The following is a 10,393-nucleotide window of genomic DNA, read 5'->3' on the forward strand; positions in this document are numbered from 1 at the left end:
AATATCCTATTTTTTTTTTGTAAAGTCTGTAATATAAATGGCGAAAAAAATACACATTTTTCAATGTACTAACAACTATACCTACATAAATAACTAAAGTTACACATTAATTAAACAACAAACCAGATTTCATAATCCTAATTAGGTGGCCAACCTGCAAAATACAACAAATACCTGACTTAGAAATGCGTCACATTTATAATATTCCGTTGCGTGCCAGCACGGCGTCACGCAAAGTGGAAAATATTTAGTTTTAGTAAACAGTTCAATATTTTTTTATAGTAGACCAAAATAGTAATTTCACACCTTTGGAATTTTAACGCTGTTGTTGCGACTATTACTGTGTAAAAATAGTTTACTGTTAATATGGAAAAAATATTTTGTCAAAAAGATTTTTGTATAGAAAATGATTTCCTTGTATAAAAAATAATAGAACCATTCAGGACGGACTGGGTGGGTTACTTTTTCTGCCAGAGAAAATTAATATTTAAAATATTCATCACTCAGCCATAAGACGTCCACTGCTGAACATAGGCCTCCCCCAATGCATTCCATGTTACTCCCCATTTACCCCATTTAAAATATTCTCAACTAGATAAAAATGGCCAGTATGAATTAAGTCTTCAAAACATTTTCAGGATATTACATGATTGGAACGTGGTGACGTCATCGATTTGATCGAGTCATAATGAATCTGTCAGATATAATCAGACGCCAATAAAGGCACCATGAGTCTGACATCAGTTGTTACATCCAACACTAAAGCAATACGCAATATCATACTATGTCTAAAGTAAAAGAATTAACACTATATTCAAAACCTGCTACAATTTAATATCCTACTTGAATATGTTTTGCGCACTAATAAATTTAAATGAAACCAACTTGTTTTCTTCTTTGGTGCAGTGAGGTGAAATATGTTTGTACTTACTGTTTCATAGGTGAGCCGCAGCAACCACGGAGTCCGAATATTGCGGGGCCCTGGCAGGACAGACGAGCGGTTTTTTGATAATAATTGCTGGATCGCAAAGAAAAAAATTCGGTTAGAAAATCTTCAATTTATAATCAAAAGTAAGTCTAGGCGCAGACCACTGATTTTTAATCGGTCGATGGTTGAGCCTGATCGGTGTAATGTGCGCACTCTCATAAATCTCCATACTGATAAACAGCCCGACACAATCGGCCAACTAAATTTTGGAAGATTTTTTTAACCGACCTTTCTTTCTTCCGATCTTTCTTTGCGGTCCAGTGTATAATTTCCTCATGTAAGGCACACTAATCTAAACTAATTATAAATTGTTTGTTAGCATGTCTTTTACACCCTATAAAGACTAATTTACATTAAACAAACAACATACACAGTTACAACTACATTTACAGTTACATTTTGTCTAATCAACAATCTATACACATTTTCAAGAACCAGTAAACACTGAACGAGTTCCATAGAGTTATCAACTGAATAGTAAAACCAAGATTGCATCCCACGTTAACTGGTAGACATAACAATATTTTGACATTTATACGGCGCCATAGAACGGTAGTGACATTCAGTGCTCTCTAATGGAGCTTAAGTATCTGTAACAGAGTTGCAAAGCTGATAGTGTCCTGGAATACGCAATTGTAACTAAAATGTATGGAGACACAATTTTCTTTTAAAGCAGCTGTAATACAATAAACTAACTTTGTAACAAATATGTCGAACTTTATAAAGGCGGCTGCCTATTGTAATATTGCTAAAAAACGTTTGATTTTATTGATATTTCAGTAAGGTATGTTAGAGTATTAGAGGTATGTAACTTCTAATATTGTGTACTTTTTAGCAGACCGAGTAAGTTAGACTGTTTAATTAGGACAATTATTAAGCAATGTTACTATGTACGTATTTAAAAAGTGTTTAAGTAGTATATCCGTTAAGCTAGCACAAAGCCCATAACACAAGCATATAAGTTGTTTACTTTGGGGCTAGCTGGCGCTGTGTGAAATTGTCCAAAGATTTATTTATTTATTTAACGCAGAAGACGGCGTGTGGATATAAGAGTAAATTGGAAGGTTCGCAACTGACCAACATATTCCGAAGTAATTAAAGATTATTTTACTTACTGTTGTCGAGTTCCGTCCGCAAGTCGCTGCGGTCGCGGTCTGCGGTTCAGCCGCCCGTCTACCACACCCCACCAAGTGGGCCAAACTCTGGAACAGATTAAAACTTGTGATGAATCGCTATTTTCGTTTACCCGCACTCCAAGTTGTGGATACGCGGAATTTACTTTATGTGCGAAAATGTAAATACTCAGGGAACTTCGCTCGGAGGAAATCGCGTTCTTGAGTGTTGACAGAGACATGTCGGCTTTTCTTAGTGGGTTATTTGAAGGATTTGCTTAATGCTATGCGCCTGCTTGTCTAAAGGATTATGACTGTTTGTTCTTGCGCTCACACAGTATTAGGGATCGTTCCCATTGAAATACAATTTTGCGTCTAGTAATGCAGGAACCAGCAAAACTAGAATGTCATGTGAACACACACATTATGGCTGAGTTTTTGTATGAAGTTTGACACATTTTTGACGTTTGTCAAAGTTAAAGTAAGATGGTGCAACTCAACCTAAGGCTGAGTTGCACCACCTAACTTTGACAGTAAATATGACGATAACCGGTGTTTTTTGTATGGAGTTTGACACATTTTTGACATTTGTCAAAGTTAAAGTAAGATGGTGCAACTCAGCCTTAGACTTTAACAAACGTCAAAAATCTGTCAAATTCCATACAAAAAACACCGGTTATTGTTATAGTTACTGTTAAAGTAAGATAAGATAAGTAAAAAGGTGCAATACAGCCTATGTCTTTGAAATTAAAAATTCGAACGGATCGGTTTTTTGCGTGACACTGCAAACGGGATGTTCGTGTGAACGTTAATATTAAAACTCGTATAACTACTAAACGGTATCCTGCAAAAAACGGGATGTCTCTATGGGAACATGCCCTTAGGTTGTATCCAGTGTTTTTGCTGGATAATGAGCTTAGGCTAATGATTAATGGTTTCGCAAATTACCTGGATGAATGTCAGCGCAAAAAGGTCAGGTGTTAATATCAGGGAATCATTAGCTGACTTGAATGACCGTAAGCAATTTAGAATCTCCGGTTAAAACGTCCAAACATTTTTTTTCCAAAGATTAAACAACTAATAGGCTTCAATCGAGATCAAATCAGAAATGAGAAGATACGTAAACGAACTAAAGTCACTGACATAGCCCGACGGATTAGCAAGCTGAAGTGGCAATGGGCAGGGCACATAGTACGCAGAACTGTCGGCCGATGGGCCAGCAAGGTTCTGGAGTGGAGGCCACGTACCGGAAAACGCAGGGACGTCCACCTACAAGGTGGACCGACGACCTGATAAAGGTAGCAGGTAGGCGCTGGATGCAGGCAGCTACCAACCGACCGATCTTCTGTTTAGTATATGTATTAGCAGTACACACAAACAGAGCATAATATACATAGGTACTCCTATTACTACTCGATGTTCCTCCGCATTTTTAGAAAACGGAGCTTTTCAATGTTTATTGTATTATTAGCGTAAGGCGGTTGTGACGTCACTCGGGTGGCGCGATCGAACCGTTACGAGCGGTTTTCGGTTAAAATTAAACTGAACACACCGGTAAAGCCATATTTTCAAAAACAGTGTATTGTAAGTATATTTAATGGGCATTTTAATCAATTCCTTCGTATTCAAATTTACAACGAATCAGCTAAACTAACTATAGCTACAAATTCTAAATATTTTCTAACTATGCCTTTATTTTTCTAAATTCAAGAACTTGCAATTTTGAAAGTTATTTATTTTCAATTAGAATTCTTTATCTATTGTTTCATAATCATTGATCACGGCTGCAAAGTGATGGCAAGATATGTCATAGACTTGATGATCAGTCTTATGTCCACTAGATAAGTAACTGCTAAAAATAAACCACAAAGTTACATAATAAAGTCAGCGTCAAATAGTTCGTAACACCCAAAGTGGCCAAAAAGTTGACAACACAACCTTATTCCAATGAGGGCTATCGTTTTTATACTTAACAGTTGGCACCCCTGGCGATTGACAGGACCTTACTCTACAGTGGCGCCAACTGGTGAGCGCTAAAACGATAGCCCTCATTGTAACAAAGACGTGTTGCGATCTTTTTGGCTACTTTTTGACGCTAATTGTCACAAAACAACGGTATATAACTTATTGCTTTTAACCCTTGCATTTTTAAACATTGTTGTTATATTCACAAAAAAAATCATCATCATTCAGCCCCCCTAGACAAAACAAACTTTTTGATCGAATCGAAAATCGAATCCGTCAAAACTCCATACAAAAAAGGGGCTTTTCGACCACTTATAGACTGGTTTGCGATTATAATTTGCACTTTGTCTAGACCCACAGGTCACGCTTGCCAAATGACAGATGTCAAAATTGATTGCTCAAGTCCCTTTTCTATTCTTCTGCTAATCCTGCTATATTTTATTGCTATATTATATTTGACATAGTGTATTTTAGTATTACAGCAGGGATATTGTCTATTTACGTTGGATAGTATAACGGATAGCTACCAAAAAGGCGTATGTATACTTTATGATACAATTGACAGTACCATGTATCAAACAACTATAAACTATGTCTACTTTTGAACTTTTATCTTTAGCACCTAGCGAATTTGTAATATTAGAAATATTGAAACGATTCAAAGAAGAAAGGCTACAAAAGCAAAAGTACATTTGCGTTAAACAAAATTCCTGATTTTTATTTTAAAATTACCTACCCCTTTTGATCTCTAAAATCAGAAGTGGGATTCGAATTCAAGCCCATCTGGCCTTATAAAACCGGTTAGTTATTTAACAGATCGTTGTGTGGGACAAAGTATCGCCTCATTTTTTTTAATAGTGATTTTCTTTGTGTTTTGTGTTTTATGTGAGCTTTGATATATCGTTGCAATTATGCCTAACCATCGACGGCGGTCGCGAAGCAAAACCCGTCGACACGATGTTGGTCATAGGGCTCGTCATAGATCTCGGTCTCGCATACGGTCGTGTACGCGAACGCCTACCCTCGAACGTGATAACGATTCACTATCTACTACGTTAAACTTGATTTTATCACGGATTAGCGCATTAGAAAATAACACAACGGGTATTAATTCGGAAACTAATAATCGTTTCGTAGAACCAGTGAAAGAATCGGCCACAAATGTATCGATAGGTGCGGCAAGTGTGCATTCTGGAACTATTTCACGTACGCCTGTACGTTCACACACGCTGGGTGTCGATTCTACAGTTTCAGCTTGTGTAGTGGACGGTACTATTTCTAATACATGTACAGTGACGACCGAGTGTGATTTGAATAAAGCGTCTGAAGCACGTACTAGTGATAGTGCAGCAAAAGTAATGCCTGATATCCACGTTGATCGTGAAAATCTAGTAAAGACTCCTGCGTCTACGCAAGATTTAATCGATGCCATTGCATCTTTGAAACCTAATCGTTCTCAAAATTATTTTATCTCGAATTTCGATCCGTCCATACACGACATAGATGATTGGTGTAAAGAGGTAGAACGTGCTAAATATTTAAATGGCTGGGATGATCATGAGTGTTAATTCCGATAAATATCCAACCTATGCAGAGTATGCAAGGCGGACCATATTGCGCCTACGAGTAGTTAAGGGATTAAGTGACGAACTGATGGTTTCGATTGTCATAAGAGGCATCACCGATCCTTTAATTAGGGCGGCAGCAACTAACGGTAACTTAACTCCAGATAATTTAGTTCCGTTTTTGTCCATTTATGTAAAGCCTTCTTATAGTAAGCAAGAAAAACGAATTCCCGTTGCTAAAAAACGCCCTTTAGTAAATCAATCGGACAAAAAGTGTTTCACGTGTGGTCAAACGGGTCACAAAAGTTATAATTGCTACAAGAAGCCTAAAGTTGAAGATAAAGTCGAATCGAAACCATCGGTGCGCGATACACCTACACGTCCCAACGTTTGTACCTATTGTAAGAAACCGGGCCATACAGAACAGACTTGTTTTGCGAAAGATAGGTCGGGAGAACGTAACAAACGTAACGTTAACCTGTGCTCGGAGCAGTTGAAGGGCGCTTCAACTAATAACGACATTACTACGGCAGTAATTCAGGGCATTCCTGTAGATGTGCTAATTGACAGCGGGGCACTAAATATTTCGCTTATATCTTCGGATATTTTAAAACATTTTTCGTGCACGCCCAAACCTGCCAATTGCACATTGAGAGGAATCGGAAACCAAGATATTATAGCCGATAGTTACGTGACACTGACAATAGAGTTTAGCGACATTTCTATCGAGGCGGATTTAGTTATAGTCCCGTCCAAGTGCATGACTACTCCGATAATTATTGGAACGGATATTTTGAACCGCGATGGTGTCACTTTTATTAGGACAAAGGACCGTCAATACTTAACACGATCGGCCGAGATTAGGCAAGTAGGAACTATTTTTAATGAAACATTGCCAGTCAATACGCCTCTTCAAGGCAATGAACGAGAACAATTAATGTCAGTATTGGCCGAATACAAAGATTTCTTAATTTCGGGAACTGCAACGACAACAGTCACAACCGGTAAAATGCACATCAACCTTAGGGACCATACTCCAGTCTCGTATAGGCCGTATAAACTAGCACACCAAGAAAAATTGAAAGTTCGTGAGATAGTACGCGATTTACTTGACAAAGGCATTGTGAGGGAATCTCAGTCACAGTACGCTAGTCCCATAATACTGGTAAAAAAGAAGGATGGATCAGACCGCATGTGTGTGGACTATCGTGCTCTGAACCGTCTTACTATTAGGGAGCGATATCCTTTGCCATTGATAGATGATCACATAGACCGATTAGGGAACTTCAAGTTTTTCACTAGCTTGGACATGGCAACAGGGTTCCATCAGATCCCTATTGATGAGGAGTCGGTTCACAAGACCGGGTTCGTTACACCGGAGGGACATTATGAATTTGTCAAAATGCCCTTCGGGTTAACGAATTCCCCAATAGTTTACCAACGCATCATCAATGAAACCCTGCGTTCCTATATTGAGGCCGGTTCCGTTTTGGTTTATGTTGATGACGTGCTATTGATGAGTAATACGGTTGAGGAAGGCACCGAATTGCTTAAACAGGTCCTTGAAACGCTGACTAAAGCCGGATTCTCAATAAATTTACGCAAGTGTACGTTCCTTGCTACTGAGATAGAATATTTGGGGCGAGTAATTAGTAGAGGTCAAGTTAAACCCAGCCCTCGTAAAATCGAAGCACTTAAAAATGCTCCTCCTCCAAAAAACGTTAAGCAAGTCAGGCAATTTCTAGGCTTAGCTGGCTATTTTAGGCGTTATATTGAGGGCTATGCGACTAAAACAGCTTGCATATCCCGGCTTACGAAAAAGAACGTTCCTTTTCATTGGGGTTCCGAGCAAGAGCAGGTTCGCCAAAATATCATAACCCAATTAACTACGGAACCCATACTTGTCATCTTCGATCCGGAATTGCCAACCGAAATACATACTGACGCGAGTAGTACCGGGTATGGGGCAATATTGATGCAAACTCATAAGGACGGCAAAAAACGCGTAGTAGAGTACTTTAGTAAGAGCACGCAAGGTGCAGAGAGTAGGTACCATTCCTATGAGCTTGAAACCTTGGCGGTTATTAAAGCATTACAACATTTCCGCCACTATTTAGTAGGTTTAAAATTTAAGATAGTGACGGATTGCAACGCCCTTAAGGCTACAGAGAAAAAGAAGGACCTACTCCCTCGCGTCGCACGCTGGTGGGTGTACTTACAGGATTTTACCTTTGATATCGAGTATCGCAAGGGCACTATGATGTCACATGCTGATTACTTGAGCCGCAACCCAACTGCCGAAGTCAATCTTATCGGTAGGCCTCGTAATTGGGCACAAACTGCACAAGCTGCAGACGATGAAACTAAACTACTTGTTGAACAATTAGGGGAAGGTCGTTTGGACCCTACTAGGTATGTTTTTCAAAACGACACTCTTTACTACCGTTATAGCCCAGTCGGTGAAGAATCACGTTTGTTATGTTACATACCCAAAGGGCATCGTCTAAGCCTCTTGCGAATTTTCCATGATGAGCATGAGCACATCTGCTTTGATAAGACCGTTCACCTAATTTTGAAACATTTTTGGTTTCCTGGCTTACGTCAATTTGTCGCTAAATACATTGCACATTGCCTAGTTTGCATATCCATGAAACGTGTCCCACGAGCGCCTCATCAATATATCACTTCCTGGCAAAAACCTGACGAACCTTTTAACGTCATACATGCAGATGCATTAGGCCCTCTGCCTTTATCCAATGGCTATAAATTCGTCCTTACTGTCGTAGACGCATTTAGCAAGTATTGCTTACTTTATCCGATGAAGCGCCAAGACGCTGAAGAACTGAAATGTGCATTATCCAATGTTATATCGTTGTTTGGCGTACCTAAGCTCCTGGTAGCCGACCGTGGTCGCATGTTCGAAGCTACTCGCTTTGTAACTTGGATGAAAGAGTTAGGTTGTGACATACACTATATCACGCCCGAGATGCACCACTCTAACGGACAAGTAGAGCGGTATATAAGAACGATACTTAATATGATCCGCATTGAAACTAACCATAAGAATCAGCCATGGTCGGATACGTTATGGAAATTACAATTGGTCCTAAATATCACCAAACAAAAGACCACTCAATCATCGCCCATGAATCTCTTAATAGGCACTGACGGTGCCACACCTGTTATTCGAAATCTCATCCGTGACGTAGCTGCTGGTGATACACGGGCCAATCGAGAGGCCTGGCGTGAGATGTGCAGGTCAAGAGCCAGTGAGCTGCTAGCTAGGAATCGTGTTCAGCAAGATGCCACAGTTAACGAGAAGCGACGTCCAGCTCGGGTGTTTCAGATCGGTGACCTCGTGTTCGCGGTCAAGTATTCCCAGTCTACTGGAAAGCTGGACCCAGGGATGCGAGGGCCCTACAAAGTCATCAAAGCGCTACCAAGCGGGCGCTATGAGTTGAAGCTGCTGAGCGGCTCGTATGGGAAAACTACTCAGGCAGCAGCTGAGTACCTTGTCCTGTGGCGAGGAGAGTGGTGCCCCGAGTCGTGCGCTGCTTTCTTTGAGAGTAAGTTATGGCTATTCGAATGAACAAGCGATTCAGTGAGGCTTCTGTTTCATTTCGATGATAGCAGTAGGAGCACGCGATTCAGAGATGCCTCTGCTCCTATGGTTGACAAGCCTGTGGGCTAGTTGTTTTGGAAGGTATTTTTATGGACATGCGATTCAGTGATGCCTCTATCCATTAAAAATACGGGGAGTATGGAACTGACATTCTATTCTCCCAGGTTTTGGCTTATATTAAATGAGTGATTGTGTGAAAGTGTTGAGACGTCTCACATTAGGTACATTGTATGAGATGAATGATCTGGTGTAAATGGTATGACTGAATTATTAGAGAATTTACATTTGCGATGAATAAAAGGTTCATGAAAGTATTTGACAGTGATGAATACCGTAAACCAGTGTGTGATTGCGTTACACAGCAGTTTGATTGGTGGTAGTATGGAGCTCAGACTGGTGTTTAACTGTTTCAGATGATGAAGCAGAGGACGCGGGTGCTGGACCATCAGGAGTTCTTGCATCCTTCGCGGCACCATCTGGCGAATCAGTCGCCGCTGGACCATCGTCAACCGTGGCTCCATCAACGCAACCACTTTACGAGGAAGCTGATGGCAGTGGCGAGGACACTGCATCCAATGAAGAGGATGTTTCGGTCTACCCTACATATGAAGCAGACGAGGACACTGCGTCCAATGAAGAGGATGTTTCGGTCTACCCTACGTATGAAGCAGTCGAGGACGATGCAAGATCAGGAGAGGCCGTATTAGCGTAAGGCGGTTGTGACGTCACTCGGGTGGCGCGATCGAACCGTTACGAGCGGGTTTCGACAAGCACGACCCGGGCGGCGGCGCGCAGCCACTTTTGCGGCGGCACTTGGACGGTTAACATCGGAACATCGGATTCGTGATCGGCGAGTTTTGTGGCTGTGATTGGTTCGTCTTTTTGATTTTTAAGCGTTATTTTGTTCCACTTTGTGTAAAATTAATTAGTTTTGATTTTTATAAAAGTTAACAAAATTCCTGATTTTTATTTTAAAATTACCTACCCCTTTTGATCTCTAAAAGTATGATAATGTATAAAAATAGACATAATAATATTTTCTATTTCTGGACCGCTTACCAATATAGTCCTTGCCTATTTTGGGCCGTCTAGAAACTTTTATAGACACCCAGTATAAGTCGTATTCCTCTCTGAGGATTAA

The 10,393-nt window shown here is 40.3% G+C and overlaps 1 protein-coding gene across 1 annotated transcript; it reads left to right on the forward strand.

Annotated features, from left to right (window-relative positions):
- The first annotated feature begins 8,545 nt into the window (after window positions 1-8,545).
- Window positions 8,546-10,129, forward strand: LOC135075894 (uncharacterized). The gene is made up of 2 exons (XM_063970353.1): window positions 8,546-9,196; window positions 9,666-10,129. The coding sequence occupies exons 1-2, from the start codon at window positions 8,575-8,577 to the stop codon at window positions 9,962-9,964; spliced, it is 921 nt and encodes a 306-aa protein (XP_063826423.1). The 5' UTR covers window positions 8,546-8,574; the 3' UTR covers window positions 9,965-10,129.
- The last annotated feature ends 264 nt before the right edge of the window (window positions 10,130-10,393 follow it).

The sequence above is a fragment of the Ostrinia nubilalis genome, chromosome 11 (assembly GCF_963855985.1).
Source record: "Ostrinia nubilalis chromosome 11, ilOstNubi1.1, whole genome shotgun sequence".
Classification (NCBI taxonomy): domain Eukaryota; kingdom Metazoa; phylum Arthropoda; class Insecta; order Lepidoptera; family Crambidae; genus Ostrinia; species Ostrinia nubilalis.